The sequence below is a fragment of the Montipora foliosa genome, chromosome 14 (assembly GCF_036669935.1).
Source record: "Montipora foliosa isolate CH-2021 chromosome 14, ASM3666993v2, whole genome shotgun sequence".
NCBI classification, from domain to species: Eukaryota; Metazoa; Cnidaria; class Anthozoa; order Scleractinia; family Acroporidae; genus Montipora; species Montipora foliosa.
This window is the reverse complement of record NC_090882.1, coordinates 3,297,599-3,317,520: the sequence shown is the minus strand read 5'-3', so window position 1 is coordinate 3,317,520 and position 19,922 is coordinate 3,297,599. Positions and strand designations below refer to the sequence as shown.

The 19,922-nt window shown below is 37.9% G+C and overlaps 2 protein-coding genes across 5 annotated transcripts in view; one reads left to right on the top strand and one right to left on the bottom strand.

The window, feature by feature from the left end:
- Window positions 1-19,922, top strand: part of LOC137984360 (homeobox protein OTX1 B-like) — a 51,523-nt gene that overhangs the window by 2,025 nt on the left and 29,576 nt on the right. The window lies entirely within an intron of this gene.
- On the bottom strand, window positions 843-16,535 carry LOC137984361 (homeobox protein OTX1 B-like). 4 transcript variants are annotated; one of them, XM_068831531.1, is made up of 5 exons: window positions 16,023-16,535; window positions 14,439-14,564; window positions 7,716-7,863; window positions 6,464-6,615; window positions 843-3,779 (listed from the first exon to the last, which is right to left on the bottom strand). In XM_068831531.1, the coding sequence occupies exons 3-5, from the start codon at window positions 7,816-7,818 to the stop codon at window positions 3,423-3,425; spliced, it is 612 nt and encodes a 203-aa protein (XP_068687632.1). In that variant the 5' UTR covers window positions 7,819-7,863; window positions 14,439-14,564; window positions 16,023-16,535; the 3' UTR covers window positions 843-3,422. The 4 variants fall into 4 exon arrangements, with proteins under 4 accessions (XP_068687632.1, XP_068687633.1, XP_068687630.1 ...); XM_068831532.1 differs by having other exon boundaries at window positions 16,319-16,535; XM_068831529.1 differs by lacking the exons at window positions 14,439-14,564; window positions 16,023-16,535 and adding an exon at window positions 10,542-10,574.

The following is a 19,922-nucleotide window of genomic DNA, read 5'->3' as shown; positions in this document are numbered from 1 at the left end:
AAAGTTTTCAATCCGTCGGGACTCAACATAGCCGCGTTGTGGTTAACGCACATTTCGTTTGATCAAGTTTCTAGCAATCATCTTTTCTTACAGATGTTTCGCAATTCTTGAATGCAATATACAGAATCGAACTGAATTTACAGTCTGCTATATGCACTGAGAGTTGTCCTTTTCCGAGAAAAAGTTGGCAAGTATGGAAGGTATTTGGGCGGCTCTCTCTAAATTTCCCACGATTAGTGTGGGGTTTTTTTATGGAGCTTAACTCGATTGTAGAGTTGCTCGCTTTTCAGGTATAGGGCGTTTTCCACTTCTGGTGGAAGAACAAAAGAAGCTAATGAGAGATCTTTTGTTTTCGTCCACCAACATGGCAGCGATGACGTCACGTGAAAACCTCCTATTCTGCGATCAGTTTCGACATTCGGACATCATCAATAGGCCATTTACGAGTTCATGTCAGTCACCTCTTCAAAGCGAGTTTAAGTGCGAAGTTTTTGTGATAGTAATGGGCCATTTCCGAGTTGCTCTTTGTCTGGGTTTCGAAGTGAGTCTTGGTGCTCAACTATTATAAGGGAAATGAGTTTGATTTGCATAAGAATACGCAACTAATTTCCATTTGAAAGGTTGTGCACCAGGACTCCCTTTAAACTGAGGCATGCAGCAACTCGGAAATAGGCTATTAGTTCTACTTTACATATGAATGAAAACTAATTTTCATAAGAAAACCTTAGCACTTAGACTCGCTTTGAAGAGGAGGCAGATGGCCAGTGGAACTAAAGATGTGTAAATTGGATCATTTCTGTAAACGACTGTTGCTGAACATATTCAGGCGACCAAAATGAACACATGTTTTCATAACACTTTAATTTTCGATAGTACTTTTTTGTTATTCACTTAATTTTACATTTTAATTTTACATTTAATACATAATTTGTTATGACAGTTGTACATGTAACCCTTTTGATGTATTAAACTAAGCGAGAACAAAAAAAAAAACGCTCAATCTGAAACTGCTCAACTGAGAGCATTCAGTTTGTTCGTAAATCTTATTTAAACGTGGCTGTCTCTGTCTTCTTTGAAACAAAACCATTCTTTACCTTTAAAATCTCTTTTCACGAGACTGAACGGTAGGAATTTTGTTCATGAAAGAAAATGCCCAGGCAAAGTGTGATGTGATCGAAGGGTTTGATGGTTTCGGTCTATGACGAAACATCAACCTAGCTCTCAACGACGTGCTTTAAGTTGTTAAAAGGTCTTGTTTTGTTCGGACACCAGGCTGAACAGGGCAAGCCATTCTTAAATATGATTTGTATAATACAAAGTCGGATAACACGTTTGTGAACAAAATTTACATATTGATGTTAAAAATGATTGGATCACCTTGCCGACCTTGATAACAAAAGTACATCGTATTGATTAAAATATAAAATCAGTTTATCTAAATTTCAATCACCCAAATTATTTACAGTAATTGGAATCATTAGTAATTTTCAATAACAAGACTTGTGTCTATGGATATTATAATTTACAAAGATTAATAATCAATTACTTCGTTTTTGATTTTCAGGCTAACTGGTGACATGAGCAATCTAAAGAGTGAATAAAATGACAGTTTGCAATAAGTAATTTAAATGTCCTCTAAATTACAGCTGCTTGGATGATGTGCAATGAAAAGTTGAGGTTTCTGTTGAAACCTTCCATTTATAGTCTACTGCGTTTAGGAAAATAATTAAAATTGTTTTACGCTTTTTCACTCCCGTTCTTCGTCGACTGATCACAGTTGGATTCAAGTTGACAAAATAGTCTTAGTCAGTATTCTTGGATATATCTACCGTTCAAGTTATAACCAACTCTAAGTCCTAGATCTACGATTTGACACAACGATGCAGTGCCGGTAATTTGTTCATTTAGATCTTAACAAAGTATCCTTCAAGCAGGACAACATCAAATGCTTGAAGTTTCAAATTCTGATGGATGTCTTCTCCTTTAATTTTTTGAGATAAAAATTGATTGTAGTGCGCTTGGAGATGGTTTATGACGTGTTCCGAATTCCACGTAAATTAGGGAAAAAGCGAATTTGGGTACAATTGTTTTCTGTAAGTTAACGTATTTGATACTGTATCGTGGTTTTGTTGAGCGACATTTTGTAACAAATCTCAGTAGTGTTATGCAGTAAAATCTCTTGAACATTTATTCACCTCCTTTGACCAGTGAACAAGCACTTTAAAAAAATTTGGTTCAAAATGTAACTTAAGATTGACACTCCTCAGCCGTTTAGACTTTATGCTTGAAACATTAAGTAAGTCAGGGAGAAATGGCAAAACAATACCTCTTTTTCTTTAACGTCTGTTTTGGAGGGAATTAAGAATACTTGTTTCGAAATAAGTCCGGAAAATGGCAGCGCCAAATTGACGACCTTAGAAAAATAACTGATACGGAACAAGTCTGTTCAAGCTGAGAGTAAGAGAATATCAAACACTTAACAATACATACTGAAGAGCTTGCATTGACGGGAACATTCCAGTGAAAGATATGATTTTTCTTCGGAGAGGAAAATTGCGCTTTAGGTATGGAAATCGTTAATTGACGTCTGACGTTAAAGATGGTTTTTAAGCAAAAAGAATAAAGGATGAGCCTTTTTTCTGTGGTGTCCTTTATATAAACTGTCTGGTAGGAAACGTACATAGTCAATTTCAGCTGTTAAGAAAATCGTAACTGAAGTCCTTTTATGAAAGCTATTGAGCAGTACTGTTCCAAAACCGTTGCAATGCTGTTCTGCAATTCTACAAAACGTTTTACTGAATGGAATGCTAAGCTGTGATCAGGTGTTACAAAGTTATTTTCTGGCGGTCTCATTTCTGGTTGAGAGTTTCGGAGCTGTTGGAGAAAACATACCGAACCAGCTGAGTGTTAAGACGGCTGGTCACTGAGTGGTACAGAAGAACAAACTGCGTTGAGACAGTGTTTAGTATGCGTGCAGATGAGTTGAGAAATCTGCATTTTTGTGGTTTGGAATCGATTATGCGAAATTGAATCCTACCGCACAAAGCGAATTTTTTTTCAAAACCCCTAAAAGGTTTTAAGTCGTTAAGTATTAATACTAAATAAAAACAGGCTATATGTCGAGGTCGTGCTGTTCTTAGCGGATTCTAGGAATAAGTCCAAGACATTGATCCTTAAATGCGTTTCGTAGGAAGTGATACTCTTCATAATGGCTGAAACTCGGTTCACCTGATCACAGCCCCTTTCCTTGTCCCTGATAAAATATGGATTATCGTCAAAGTACTTTATATGCATAATAAGCTATTTAGCCCAGCTAATTGGTTTTATCGCTGCAAAGACCAGTCATTGACACAGTTTTCGTAACGTATGCTTAAAGGACTTTTGCTCGCGCCATTACATAACACACACTAACCACCTGCTCTTTATCTTGGTGCCATAGGATGCATGTGCGCATGCTCTAGTGGCATATATGACCCACCGTTTGGACTTGAACAATAATAAGGAGGGGGAGGGGGTGGAGGCATAAATGATGCACTGGCACTGGACATCGCCATAGAGTTGTTTATCACAGCTGCGTGTGATGGATATGTAGGCATTGGGCGGACAGATTCGTGAGCAGGGCTCCAGATATTTCCACTACAACTAGCGTATCTACATGGAGATGGTACTGATTGTGAACTGCTCTCTTTGCTGCTTGTAGGGGTCTTTGGCTTGGGCTTCGGTTTGGGTTCTCCTTTGCTTTGTTGTCTAACCTTAGCACGCCTGTTCTTGAACCACACCTGATCAAATTAAAATAAACAAAAGGATTCGTTTTCAGTGAAACATTGAAATGGCGCCCAAAGACAAGTGGAGCTGGCATTGTTGTCTCTTGTGCTGTTTATTTTGTATCTGATGGCATTTAATATGTTCTGAGTAGCAACAGCGACTTGAAAAGATGAGATTGAAAACAACAATCATAGTCTCGATTAAAGGTTTTAGGTTCAAAAGTTGGACGGGGCAGCCAATAAAACAAACTACTGGGTTAGATTTTGTTAAAAAGGGCGAGCGTGACTTTTTACAAATGATCTTAAGTAGTTTTCTCTGGAAAGTTTCAAAGTTCTTTAAATACACTATATTGTTGTGGCATGCAATGGTACTAGAACACGCAAAAAGGAGGTCAACGGAACCATCCAGACAGACTATCAATCATGGCAGCACACGCAATCGCCAAAAGACCTCGTGTGAAAATCCAAAAGACATTTTTCTCAGATTAAATCAGATATGCAGAATGATATTTCGAATTTCGACGTTTTCATGATATTGTGAAGTTGCATCAAAGAATCTGTAACATTCAAGTCATTACGTGAGAAAAAATGAATTGTCTGAGGGCGTGAAAATACTGTCACTACAACCGTGTGTACGTACACAAAACAGACCTTTTTACCAAGCTCACTTTAACGCCCGGAAGCCAAAGTATTTTAATTTAATTATTCATTGCACCTGATTAAGGGCTTACCTGAACTTGCAAAAAAGAAATTTTTTTCGTCCATATTGGAAAGTTTCAAACCGGAATTCTTCTGGTGACCTTTCAAGCGATGTTTTTTCAGTGTTCTTGTTTACAAACGTCCAAAATAAATATTGCGAACTTGTGTGCGTCAGAAAATTCCTCTCCAAAAAAGGCTTCTAATGTACAATCATGACAAAACAAAGATTCTTTCATGGTATATTTTTCGTCCTTGTATGCTTTTCTTTAAACTTATTCTCCTTGGAGCTAGTGATAAATACATCGTTACTATTTTTCAATAGTTTGCTCCATTGTTTCAAGAGAAGGAAATTTTAATCCTGTTTTTTGTAAGTTTTAATGGAATAAGTTTTTTTCTTTTCCTATTCTTCGAAATCATCAACATTCCGGCGCTCTGGGGAAAAGGTTTAGTTTCCAAATCGACCATTTTCATATACTTGGAGTGTTAGTCCTTCCTACTTCAAAGGTTCTTAGCAGGCAAACTCAGTTAATTTACGAAAATCCGAATCAACCACTGACAATTCCATCATCTTCGACAAACACTTTGTTTTCAAATTTTTAACAAGATTTTTTATAAAACCCAACAGAAAAGCTCCAAAAACTCCAGAGTTGATTAACGACCTCAACGACTTGAACAGAAATTGAAAAAAAGGAAGTTACCATCTGAAATTGTCTGGCATAGTTGGATCCTTGGGGCTGAACCGAAGACGTGCTATATCGTGGGCACAAATGCGTTTCTGATAACTAGCCAGTTCCTATTCACGTTAGTCCTTTTACAGTTGAATGTTTCCGAAACGATTTGCCTTTGCTGAACCTCAAAACGGCCGGACTCATCTGGAAATTTCTTGTGTTCCGCAAAGGACAGGAATTGTCGCTTTGTGATTAGTCTACTCGACAAACCACTAAACAACGTGAAACTATGTCGTTGGACAATACTTTAACAGGAAAAAAGTGCTGTTTATTTAAAAAGATGTGAATCACTGGATCGTTTGAATGTAGCCGTAGTCTTAGGACTAAGGTTTTGCTTATGTCAAGCTAATAAAATAGACATCTAAATCGTCAGTCCACTAAGGCAAAAGCCGAGGTCCAGGTTGACTTCTTCTCAAACTACAGGATGACCAATTAAGGTTTTTTTTTTTAATTCGTCAAATTCTGAGTGCACGTATTCACTGTGAGATGATGACCTCAGTTCATCCATGATCTTAGTGGGTAGTATCCTTATTTTTCTTATATTGCACGGAGTTCTAAATTCCGTGTCAGAAGACTCGGTAGGTAGCCCATGCAGCACCACACTTGTAAGAGTCACTGACTGGATTCATTATCCTCTGCTTTCGTCAGGCGCATTACCGGCATACCCTAAGCCATTTTAAATTATTTGCAGACTGTTTCTTTCGTGGCCCTTTTGTCAACTACAACAGTTTGAAGTATCATTCTTCAAAAATTAAATTGGCGAATCTGACCTACTGACGAAGGCAGGTAGAAAAAAAAAAACTAAGCGAGTTGAAACTAGTCAGTGCATGATGTTAACGTTGTGGAATCATCAATAAGCTTTGAAGAATGTCTCTGCTACGCCAGAGATTGAAGTTAGTGAAACAGTTATACTCTATAAGGAAAAGTAACTTCAGACTTGTGATCCAAAAGCACTCCAGTCTGCGTCACTGTTGTAGGGCATGCCTTTCCAGCCCCACCTTGTCATATCAACCTGTCCTTCATCATAACATCCTCAAGACAAATTATAATCTTTATTCCTTATCATTATACTAAAACTGACCAAAAGGAAACACTTTTTTGTCACTTAAGTGATAGCTTATCTCAAAAATTCTTTTATTCCTACGTGTGAATATTATAACTGTAACATGTTCTTCTTGTTCAGACGATATCACACCATATAATCGACGCCACGATACTGTCGCTTGTTATATTGCATAAATTGGTGGCATACTTCACTAATCTATCAATCACCTGGACTCTGGATTCGGGTAAATTTATTTTCATAGCAACTTCCTCTCTCATAAAGATGTCAGGGTACTTTGTCTTCGAAAAGAGCTCCTCCAGGATTTCAAGTTGTGCTTTGGTGAACGTGGTTCGCTCTCTTCTCTGTTTCCGTGGATAACCTGAAAATTTAATGCGAAAAGAGGACATCGATTTCTTAGCTGATAAGTGTATGACGATGAAGGTTCTTCAGTCATACTACCACGGAAACGTTATACCAACACTGAATAATAATAAATTAGAGCTCGACCAGGGATAGTTTCGTTCTTTCGTTAAGATAACCATTTTTGCACGGCTACAACTCGACTAAACTGCAAAGAGCACAAAGATTTCGGCGGTTTCAAAATGCTGTAAGTTGGCCGTGAGTGAACTTCGTCGTTGGATTTTGACTATTTGCCTTGAACAACAACCTTGAAGAGGCCAGTTTTGTGGTTAACTGTTTTTCAATCGGTCGTTCATTTTCTTATTAATAAAAGTAATTCCTTGAGTGGACGCCAGTTGATCAATTTTAACGTAAAACTATTTGAACAAAAGAATTTTGTCGTAGAAATGAAATGACAAAACGAAGGCCACTTTAGCAAACCAATTTGAACTACGCCATTAGTGATTAGGTTCAAATTTGCGGTATTGGCACAATTTTTTTCCATCGCCGCAAATATGTTAAAACGTTTTCTTCGGGAAGTGTTGTCTTTTCTCTTAAAGGAAGATTCCCTTTTCTAAAAAAATCTGTATATTGAAAATCGGCCTAACTTAAGAGTTTTGTCGCCCGCAAATCTTACAAGTAAATCGCTTTCTTCCATTATCAACGGAAAATCTCAAAATTTCAAATGTATTTTTAAAGATTTCAAAACACACAGTCTCTATTGCATATTTCAAAGTATAAGATCGAAATCGGTGTGTTTTTCCAGTGTTCCTTGGCCTCCTTTGAAAGTTTTCAAAAAGGCTTTTACGAAAATCTGACTCGTCTAAATAGAGCTCACGAATTCTAAAGCCCCAAATCTGGGAGGTCCTTTGAACTGTGGGCAAAACAGCAAAATAAAGAGCGATAACTCTCGAAAAGCATTTAACTAAGCTTAAAGGTGAACGAGTAAACGTCCTTTGACTTTTTCGGAGTCGGCTAAAATACACTCCTCCTTGTGAGTGCACTGGTTTGTCAGCGCAATCACGATTTCGTGGAAGCACGTCCTCGTGAAGCATCTAAAAATAAGAACTGTTGTCTTACCATAAGGCGGAGCGACCATTGGAGAGAACATGTCAGCGGTACGTGGAGGCATATTCAACCCGTTCACAGGGTATGGTGGATAGTGGTTGAGAAAACCTGCCATTTTGGTTTCTTGCTGTATGGTTGAGAGCGAGATATGCGCCGCGTGCTACGAAGTCAAATGAAAACACAACGAAATGAGCACTTTTCGGCTTAGTCTCGCGACCTTCTTTACTGGTTGCCCTTAAGGCCCCCTGCAGACTGTAGCTGTCAAGTTATTAGCACCGTCAAAAGACGGGACAGAAAATCCGCTTGATAGAGGACTCTTCCTGAAATTCAAGTTAATAAAAATAAGTGTATGATGCCATTACACCCAACCTTATTATTCTGACTATGCGATAAATATTATGTAGGATTATAATGTCCGGCAACACTGCATCAGTTTCATGGTTGTTCGACACGAGCGTGCCAACCGAGAACCTTAATTTATCAGTCGACGATTTTGCATGAAGATTGAATCTATTGCTCTTTTTGTGATCTAGAACAATGTAGGTGGTAAAATTGTTTTCCAGCAGTCACGAAGGAGGGAGCCGCGTGGTAGTAATAAGTAAATTGAATTGTAGACTTGTCACGATATCTTTAGGATGTCACGAGATCTGAAATCCCTGCACGTTTGCGACGAAACCTTCATTTGTTTCGTCCAACTCAACGGAAGTAAACCGTACAACGTAAATCCGTCTGTAAAATATCCTTCCATCAGCAACTCATAAATTCATTCCAAGGACGCCTATTATCACAACGACCGGCTGTGGTTTTGAGCTTAATTTAAAAAATAATTATAACCATTAGGAAAAACAGCACTGGAACTCGGTTATTGTGAGGTTCAGTAGTTTACGGGAATGAAATTCGTAAAATGGAAGAAGGAATGTTTTTCTTTCTTATGAACTAAAGTTACCTGAAGCACTGAGCACAAGTTGATTTGTAAACGCCCCCTCTTTAGTAAGGAAGTCATTGATTTGTAAAAGGAACGCAACAAACAATGTGCATTGCCCACAAAATAACAATAAACACAAACCACAATTAACAATTAAAATGCCACATACAAAAAGGGACTATCCAAGAGCACGATGTCAGTAAACGATAAACAACTCATGCTTATCTATTTCTATTAACAACGGTTATTTTATGGGGCAGAAGTCAAAGATTTGATACTTTTCAATGTCATGTCAATTTAACATCTTGTTGACGCCATTAAGTGTTAAAACGTGCCAAGTCTTTGTCTTCACAACATGAATAGTGCATGGTCGATCTCTTAAATCAACTTTGTTATATATTAATTTTTCTTAAATCCTATTGGAAAGTACTCGTCATCCCGACAAAGGACTACAATGTGACTAATCTTGGGCTTAAAAAAATGACCAAGAAAAAACGTACAACAGGAATTTGAGCAGATTCCTACTTGGATTTACGTAGCTCGTGCTTACTCTGTTTGGCAAATAAAAACAAGAAGTACTGAATAAAAATCAATAAGTTAAACCTGTAAGACTTAACATTGTCAAACAAAAAGCCTCATTTATGTTGAGGTCAAATAAATTGTTCAATAAGCAAATAAACAATACGAAAAGGGACAAGTGCATGGTTTTTAGGCCCACAATCCAGAAACAAAATTGGCCATTTTTAAAAATATATGGCAACATTCTCAGTGTGTATCATCGGTTTATTGGTGATGGGAATCGAAAAATACCACATTCCTTGCTATCGTGGCTATGTTTGCACTTTTTGAGCTTGAATACGGAGAGGACACCGAGATCAAGTTTGCCAGCTTGATTTTCCAAGGTGCTCTCAGAACTGATGAGATTGTGTTAGAATCATTTTGAAGAATCAACATCTCAAGATTGGAGTTATAGGCTGGCAACTTGAAGAGGCTGAGGAAACCGAAAAGTCAGCAAATATTGTTTTGTAACGTATTTTAAAAGAAGCTGCACCTTGTGCGTTGTGATTCTGCACCTCAGAACAAAATAATCACCAATGGATATTTCACTGTCGATAATGAAATAAAGTTGGCTAACTGTAAGTGTCTAGTGTTCGTGTTGTGGGCTACAAGGCAGCATTTGGCAAGTCGGTAACAGAAACAGTTACTGCTAAAAACTGTTTTCTTAAGTCATTTACCTAAAAAAAACCATACATTCTGCCTAACTGTTTTGAAAAAAAAAAAGTGCCGAAAATTCAGTGACTCGTCCTGTTGATCAATAGAGATCTGGAAATGATATGCTTCAGTTGAAGATTACAACGCAGAGAAAGTAGTACTGAGATGAAACTTATCAGTCAAATCAAGGACAGATGGAAACGCCAAGCTGAGGGGTCGGCCCAACGGAAACTCATGCAAAGCTTTAATTTCAAGAGCGATTTACTAGTATAAAGATAAGGAAACGTAGAGGTTTCTGCCAAATAGAACAGTCTCGTACTCTTACTGGTACCACCTGGGTTCTTCTGGTGGCACAGATCATTTTGTGACTCAGTGAACCCAACGTGAAATGCTCATTCCCAAATTCAGTCTGGCACATACGTGTTAGTAAAGAAGGAGTTTACGAGATTAATTAATCCGCAAAATTCCTTGTTGAAATAAATGAAGATGGTTTTGGTGAAATGTGAATCCAACAAAGCGATGAAAACAGCTTGTTAACCGTTACATTACGGAGAAGGACTTTTTGCATTCACTGGAAAACCACAGAACAGACAAAACTGAGAGACTCCAATCAACCTCCTTGTTCTGCGATGATCGAGTTTCATGCTATCAACCCGTTTCACTCTTCAAAGTGCAGAACGTACTTTGATGTGCCAACTTACTGGTTCAACAGCTTCCATTTTCTTGTTACAAAAGGTATTGAGAATACATTTTGGCAAGAAAGTGCTTGGTACTCGAAAGCACCCATTCTCGTGTACCGAAAAAGACATGATCAAGGACAGTGTCTTTTGTCTAGCTTCATTCACTGAGATGCGGGTATTTAGCTTCCTGAAACAAGACACACATGGAGACTTTATGGATTTGAACATCGAAGAATAACCTCCTTTAATTTAATTTTATGAAGAGTAGGACGGATGTCAGTGAAATGGGTTCGGATTTGTTAATCCACTGACGTGGATGGTACAGTTTACCGAAGGCTTAAATCAAATGGTTTTACAAACGTATTGCATGAAATGACATGTAAAAGAACAGAGCGGTCTTCCTGTAGGCCTTCAGAAAGACAAGCATATTGAAGAAACAGTACTGTTTGTTCCTTGTACGGGGAATATTTGCCTTAAGAAAGTGACAATTGATTCCAGAAGTAATGGATTAGTTAGTTTTTACTCCATCACAGGAGAGGGATGGATTTATTTCTTTCTCGATATGATAAGTTTTCAATTAAAACCAAAGGCTTACTAATTACTAATTTAATTTTAAAACTGTTAGGCTTGGTCTCGCTGAAGTGCACTTTATAAACCATGCGTCAAATTCACTTTCAAAAAGCTTTCAGTATCTAGACAAATTAAATATTGAAATTCCTTTTGTTTTGGTTCATAATGATCATGCATATAACCGCAACACGGTGCTCAGTTACCTCTATCAGATCCTGACAAGCTCAGGTAAAGGAGCTAAAAATTTATATTCAATCAACCCACACTTCCTCTGCCTGACTCCAAAAATAATATTTCCCTCTTGAAACGTATCTTTTTATAAACACTTATGATTTGCTTTTCTGAGTGAAAATGCTACTAAAAAGAGGACCAAATTCATAGTCTTTCGTCAGAAATACTTTGTCAGTGACTCAGTCAGTACCTCACCGTTAAAATTTTTAAGGATTGGTGAAAACTTAAGAAAAGTTTGTCGGCTTCTCTTAAGAGTTTATACTCCTGCATCTATATCAACACAGATGACAACTCATGGCAAAACCTCTTTATCGTACCGAGTACGCAGTTGTTGCATAGTTAATCTAGGTTGTTGTGAACAGGTGGAAAGGAGAAAATGTTCCAATGAAAACAAAAAAATGTTGCTTTCCATTCAGAATACCCATCTTAATTCTTATCGTACGTTTGAATAAAGTGTAGTGTTTTACGAGTGTATGTGTACCTCCTTATCTCGTGACCTACTGTAATTTCTAAGCTGTAAGTCGTGTGGTTTCTAATTTCCTCAGACAAAGCTTACTGTATGCCAGTCATATTTTGAAACAGTCCTTATCTATTCCGTAATCTTTTGTTAACCAATTAAATAAAACAGGTCCCATGCAAAAAAAAAAAAAAGAAAATCTTTAGAATCTATTATTTTCGCTATTTTTTTTAAGCATGCCTCTTTTACTTTTGAATCTGTGAAGAAAACAATGGTGTCTTTTGATTTCCCAAGCAATAATACATAGGTAATAAAGGAAAATGAAACAAAAGCGAATGACGAATTTGAAGCACACTTTTCCTTTTTGAAATTTAAACAACAGAAAGTCAGTTTTATGCCAGCAAGATGATTAACTAGTCAACCAAGTTCGATAATCTGGCTTTTTAAGCGTTAATTTTCTTCTTTCTTGAAACAATGAATGTTAAGAGATCGACAATTCAGAGCCTTTAAGAGCCAGAAAATCAGAGCTTAAATAAAGAATGTTATCAAGAGGTCAAGTCTTGTCTATTGGATTTTTTTTAGTCATCAACCTCAAATCAAAAACAAGGTCATAAGCCGGTCTTACTGGATTCCGTGTCACTTGAGGCATTCTTAGTGAAGGGAAGACGAACTCAAACGCCGATATGGTAACCTGGTCGAATCATTTTATTCCTTTGCATTGGTAGGAACTCCTTGCTTTTGCCGGCTGGGGCACACGAATAAATGTCGAAAAAGCCTGTTTGTATCAGCTCGCCAACGGAGAATACTCATTCGTTTTTTTCAAGTTTTTTTTATTTTTATTATTTTTTTTACAGAAACAAGTTTATAGTACCTACAGTAAAAAAGAAAGAAAACCACCTTTTTATCATCTAGTCTTCGTTTTTTTTTTTCTGTTGGGAGCCACTTTTCGAGGAGGTAACATACATAACACCCGCCTGCAAATAAAACAATGATCCCAAAATCCCCTGCTGTGTCTACACAGCCAAATCGCTGAGTGATTGGACTCTTTTTTCGTTAATATTGAAGTCATTTTTTCCGAATGTATTACTGGCGATTTAACGAAAAATAATGTCGCTTGTTATAGATACTTTAGTGTTTCTTAGGGCAACTAGAGCAAGGCATATAGTTTATGTTCGTGATTTCCAACATCCTTGGATAAACAACACTTGTGAACATTTCCTTTTTGTCTCATTTAGGAAAAGTATAGATCAGAATGATCAATTCATTTTTTGAAGGCGCTTGCATACCTGGAAAGAGAGTTAGGGATAGATGTGGTGTATTCTTCAGATCTCTTCAAGAACTTTAAATTTTTTATGTAATAAATTTGCGCTCAACTTACCTATACGCTTTTTGTCTCGAAACGTTCAGTGATGCCAAGGTAAACACCTTAAGTCAACACTAAATGTTTCTTGTGGTAAAGTACAACAGGAACTCGTACAGCATAAACGTATAATTCGGACATAAATACTGATCAAGAAAGATAGATATACAGATTTTCAGTGCCAGTTTAAACATAGTTGTATTCCAAAGATATAGCGTGCGTAACTCCGGCATCTCTCCCACTATGACTATCACTTAACAGCGTCTGCGACAAAACCGCGATTCCCTTGCCATCTGTGGGAAAATATACCCCACAGGAATTGACGTTTGAGTGAGTATAGACCTCTGCGCTTTAAATTTAGGGAATATTTTCGGTGGACATGTACGAGGTTGTCGGAGTTGTCAGAATTGTCTTCAGAATTCAAAAGGTTTGTCTCCTTGCTGTTCTGTGGGATTTCATGGATTCTTATTATCGTTGTAATTGGTTTTTGAAGGCGTATAAGGATCGTTCTTTAACCTCGAAGGATTAGTTCTTCCCTATCCTATTATGAAGAGCCTTTAAGGAAACGCCTGGCTTTAACACGGAAGCTTATATCTGGAAGATCGCGTTATCTCGGACTGCGCTCAATGATTTTGCGATCAACCCAGTAAACGCAAATCAAGACAAATAAAGAGTTATTGTTTCTAAACGGTTGTGCTTTTTTACTTCAGTAACTTCTGGGCGGTGCTCATAACAGCCTGTGTTTTTCTTTTGCTTTCTTTACAATGTTGCACTCATCCGCGCGGAGAGGATAGTTTTCTCACCAGCGTACTGATAAAGCAAAAAGGTAGGATTTAACTGCAAAAGGAGTTAAATGTGGAGGAAGTGATCAGTTCAGTGACTCGAGTTCCGTTTGTCAATGATGCCAGTGCTAGTGATTCAAATAGCATTTTTCGTGTATCCATCACAATTCCGCGTGGAAATAACCCTGAAACAACCATAGTTTAGGCTAGACAAGATAGATACCTGGGCTCAGAAGATCGATTCAGTTTCTATAAATTTGTATTGAATTCATTGGAATGGCAGAGTCGAGCCTTGATTGACTGAGTCAATGACAGTCTTACGCTTTCGTGTTCAATGTTGATGTCCAAAAGCGTCCTTGGGATTTAGTAGCTTATTCGATCACAGGCTAATACAATAATAAAAACATTTAACCCGTTTACAACTTACTGTTGAGGCTTATCTGGCTCGACGGTCACAATGGCTAAGCCAAGAATTCTCAACCTGAAGAGTAAATAGGAACTATTAAAGATTTACTCACCTTCAAGGGAAACACACAGGGTAATTTTGTGTCTTAACTTGCTCCCGCAATTTGTCAGTGACAAGCAACGAGGGTCTTTATCTCTTGTAGTTTGATTCTTGCTGTTTAATTCCTGTAGATAGTATCCTAGAGAGAAACCAATCAATAAGTTAAAACAAACTTCACACTTGCTCCCTACTGAAGAAAGGTCAATAGAGCAACAGTGGTAGGAGATTCATGGACAAAAATCAGGGGGCCACCTTGATCCCACGTACCTTGCAGCGCCCATTGCTGTTCAACTCGCTCATAATTGTTTTTTTATCCTGGTATATTAAACCTAGATCGTTCGATCACTTTTGTTATTTTAATCACAAGAGGCGGAATATGCCCCACCAGATGCTGCCGAATAATTTTTTTTTTGTTGCGGCAATGATGTAAACCTCTCAAAAGGCAACTGTTATTAAATTCAGTTTCAATAAATCGCAATTGTCTAGAGTGTTTATTCCAACAGTATTTTGTCAATGATCTCATCAGTTGTAATTTGTACCACTTTACCAGTGTAATAATGTAAGAAGGGCATATTTTGCCAATTATATCGTCGAGTTTTATTTGCATGCAAAACATGCCTTGGACCGTGTTTTAAAGAACACCTTTGCTGGCTGGCGATCTAAAACCACAAAATTACAAACTCGTTTGAGTGAGGAAAGTATTTAACGTTTTTTCTCATGAACTTTCCAGTGCTTAGTGGATCAACAATTTGCCCGCGTTCAAAACAAAGATTTTCAATATATAATTTTTCAACCGCTGTGGCTTTCAAGATTCCGACCATCAGTGGAAAGGTAGTAATTAGTCATCATTAACAAGATCGATTTCAGTGGTTGAAATGGAACATTAAGTAAAACGTTTGTTCTACCACAGGTCATAAGTTTACAATCAATAGTAAATTTCAATATTTATGTTTGCAACTCTATTATTCGGAGACATCGACTTCCTCCCATTTCATTTTTGTCTTTAAAATATTGTGTGAAGTTTACAACTAAAGCGTTTTCATTCGCTGCTGAATTGTCCACTGAGATCGACATTCTGGCTTTGTAAAACGATTTGTCTCATTCTGTCTTTCAACGATGTTCAATGCTTTTGTCGACGCAGTTTCCTTTGAAAGACAAACAAAATTCATTTGTGGTGTTTATTGGTTTTATGGAGCCCACCTTGAAAATTCCGCAGTTATGAATTTGGATGCAATATAAAGTGACAGAAACATCAAATAACAACTTTAAAATCGGACGGATTAGAGAATCTTGTCCCTGCAATTTCTACTTCTGAGTGCTTTCCGGAAATTAAATCAAATCCGAATTTTATTAGTTCCTTCTTCGCGCGTTCGTTTGATCCACACACAACAACAGACTGAAGCCACTGACAAGTTAACAATGTTTCTCGTTTTAAAGAAGCTGGAGAAACTGCAAGCGTACCAAGAGGAAGACTGTTAATTATCCACATTGAAGGCATAACTAAAGCAAAGCCGGAGCAATTCATATCGTTTACGATTCCAATAAAATTTGTTTTCACAAACATGATTATTTTGGTAAAAGCAAAATTTTCCCATACCTTGTTCCGACTGAAGACATAGCACGGTAGCACGGTTTTGGTTTGTTTTGTAGAGATTACTCTTTCGTTATGTATGGATATAAAAATGTCATTTAGTTCAATCCTTGCTTGCTGGTCTTAATGGCGAAGCGCCCACACCCGGAAAGATTCGTATAAACTTGCAATCAGACGTGGATCGACGCGGAAAGGCCGAAATGGAAGCGACTACATACATATCAATTAGCTCACGCTAATTTTGGCGTTGTACTGTCAACGCGGTGAATTCTCATAAACGGATCAGCGTTTAAAATCCTTGCCTGTGATAATTGCAGTGGTATTTTCTGTGGGCGAAAATGTGCGGCCGCTTTTGGGAAGATTGAATAAAATTAGTTTCGTCTCGATTGGATACTGTACGTGCAATTTGCCAATAAGCAAATGGAACTTCTTTTGGGACTTCTCAGTCTGCAGTAGTTCCCATTGTTGGTAAGCCAACAGCATTAAGATCTCTCTGAAAGGGCCCTCAAAACTCACCGAAGGAAAAATTCAAGTGTTATAAATTTTTTTGCCAGGCATTCTTTGCAAGCACAAAATGCACACGGTCAATTTTTAGACCTGGGCGTTGAATGACGTTTAAAAACACACACCTACTACTTAGTGTACTTGTCAACAATGGTAAAAGTCCCCTGAATGTTTGGCGGCGTGTGTTTTGTGATACAGGATTTATATCCCACCATATTCGTATTGAGGTCAATAAGACGTATACCACATCAACATGGCTGTCAATAGGCTTGCTCGAAGCTGGACACGCAAGGGGACTTTTGAGACAGTTTTCAAGGATTTATGTAAACCTGTATAACACATTCTCCCACTCTTTCCTATTTGCGTATGTTACAGATTATTTCCAAACGAAACGACAAAGAATCAACCGGCCTGGCTAGTGAATTAACGTGACCTTAACGTGTTTTAAGCTAACGATATGTATAGATACGACTTAAGAGGGGAGAGATTAAAGCATTTTTGAGAGTAGAATTACCTTGCTTCTGGAACAATATACAGCTTGCATGGTACAATGCTTTTCCAAATCTGACAGGGCTTAAAAGAACGAAACAAACGCAAGGCAGTCTAAGTGGATTGAGACTCCGAAACGGAATTTAAAGGCAACTGAATGACATAAAAAACGTTTCTTTTTGTGGCTGGAGCGGTCAGTTGAGTTTTGAGGTGGTGCTAGTACGCCAGGATATGGTCGAAAATCTTAAGTTCTCGTTACAACAATGTTTTTCTTTACGAAGTTACATGGAAGGAGTGGTCATATAAATTGCAATCAATTCTTGGTTTTTTTACAATAATAGTTGGTCACGCCTTAAGGTGTTGCCCTCTTTTGTCTTTTGGCAATCCATAATCAAGGGATCCCATCCCAGTTAAATTGAAGACACGGAATGGAGTGAGTGTTGTCCAAAAGAAGTTTTAAAAGAAATGAAATAGCCAGCATACCGAGTGCTCTTAACCCAGAAGAATAGTACCAAAACGAATGCGCCCAAATTGTTCTATGCTTTTCTTTATCCGCGATCACCTGCAGATTGATTTTACCCCGAAATGATAATCCTACGGAAGAATTTAAACAGCTTTCCTCGACAATGCAATTGCTCTCACACTCGTGTTGACTCGTTATTAAGAGGTTCAGTTTAGAACCTTAAAACGGATCGTGGACACGATTTTCAAGTCTTTTAAGTGTATGGCTCTATTTCCTTCCAGTGCCAGATTTCGCAATGTGAAAGGAAGCTGGCAAACAGGCAAATTCAGTTGTAAGTCCCCTTCGTCTGGAGGAATCTTTGGGTTCCGAGGTCATCAGGGAAATCCCTTAACGAAATTTAGCAAGCTAACGTTGGTACAGTACACGTTTTACCTTTTTATTGTTAGAACTGAAAACTTGATGAAGTGGGCGAGAGAGAAATAATCGAAAACGCCACGTTATGCTCGAATCAGATCCCCGCTTCGCTTCACACTAAATAACCCATTTTGTGTCGTCCACATGATAAGGAAACGTACTTCGTCCTTCGGGCATAAAGCTTCTTTCGAGTTTACAAATGATCCCAAGTTGAAATAGTCGCTTATAAACCAGCTAATCGGATCCGGTTCTTGCCTTTTACCATTGGAAATGACAAAGTAAGCCCTTCTTTTCTGCCCATAGCGCTCTTCAGGCAATGACATATTTCAAACCGAAATCTTGTTTATAAGTAGCGTTTTGAAAACTCAGCAGGGTACTGTGGATAAGGCAGGATTGTGGCTCTTCTTTTTGAGAAATCGATTGTATGGACGCACTAAAAGAATATAGCATTAAAAGGTCGAGAAGTTCGCTTCTCTGTTACTATAAGCGACACGTGGACTCGAATCAGCTTTAGTATTAAAGGTGTTTAACTAGTGCTGCGATTTCATTTACACGTTACGCTGAAGACGTTTGCATGAGTGTCAAGGCTCCACGTAGCGAGAATGGGTCCTTCGACATTTTTTCCAAGATGATACGGATTAAATAGTGCATGTTCCTTAAACGAAGAAAACGCGATGTAAACGTGGTAGAAAAATGGGAATTCATTCAGATGTACTCCGTTGTGCCAAAAACGGATCTGTTAAGTGACGACACGTGCCACGGATGCGAACTGAATCGGGTTTGATGCTTAATCTCTACCTGTTTGTCATTCTACTTGGTTCGCTGTTCGGCAGACACTGGATTTAAAAAAAAAAAACACTTTTTTTGTGTCTAGCTTTCACTGAAGAAACGCCATCAGACTTAACTAATTTGCAAAAGGCTTAACTTTTACGTGACCGGTAGATTTTTTTTTCTTTTTAGCACCTGACACTTACTTAAAGTTTTCTTTCTGCCGTCAGGTTTCTTTGCTCGGATACTACACATTTTCAAAACCCTTATAGTGTTTCATTCTTTAACAAGATGTCTTATATTGTGAAGAAGTAATCCGCAAAGCCATCTTTACCGCTTTCAATGCGCGTCTTCTTTTGACATTCTCAAAAGACAACCTCAGTCTCTATGATCAGTGGTGAACAATTTTATGCCAGTATTCAATTGCTTTTCAATACGACACGTGTTTCTTATTCTCAAGAGGAAGTGAATCACATGGTTTCGATTATAGAGTAGGTTATAACCTTCGTGCAGTGTTAGTACCGTCTTGAGTTTCTGTTCTTCCTCCCTTCTCATTTTTTACCAAGTCAACTGCCAGGGTGTAGTTATTATTGCACTTGGAATGAACTTTCCAGTGTGTTTTTTTTTTTTCAACTTGACTTTTTAATTGTTAAGGTTTTAAACCAGCCGGCAGACTTGAACCATGTAGACTTAAGTCACTTAGTGGAAACAAAATTGCAGACTGTTGAGGCCTTATTGATCTTTTGGACGTGGAACTCTTGGGGGGTGCCCCTACAGAATCCAACCCATACCGAATAAATGCAACTACAACTGTGACAAGAAACCAATGAAGATGGATAAGAAATACCTTGTCTTCGAGCTCCTCAGGCACTGCTTTGAAGTGAAACGAAAGGAATCCACGTAATTATGCAGAGATTTGACTCCAATTAATTTCTGACCAAACAACTGTGTCAACTGCTCGTTTTTGTAAGCAAATTTATGCAAAAAGATAACCTTAACACTCATTCGTAAATCATGAGAACTTTGCAGTGATGGAACTGGTGCCCCTAGGCTTCGTATAGTATTCAAGCCGGGAAACCGTTCGTTTGTGATGTGGCAGAAATATTAAGGGAAAAAATTGAACCGGTTAATGATCGTACGTTGGGAAACCTTGTCAGAAAACAGTACTCAAATAACTTGACATTCTCAAATAATCTTTTGTTTGAGGCAGTTAATCGGGCTTGGGAAAAACAAATGTCTAAAATTTTGTCACAACACTTTTGTTGAGG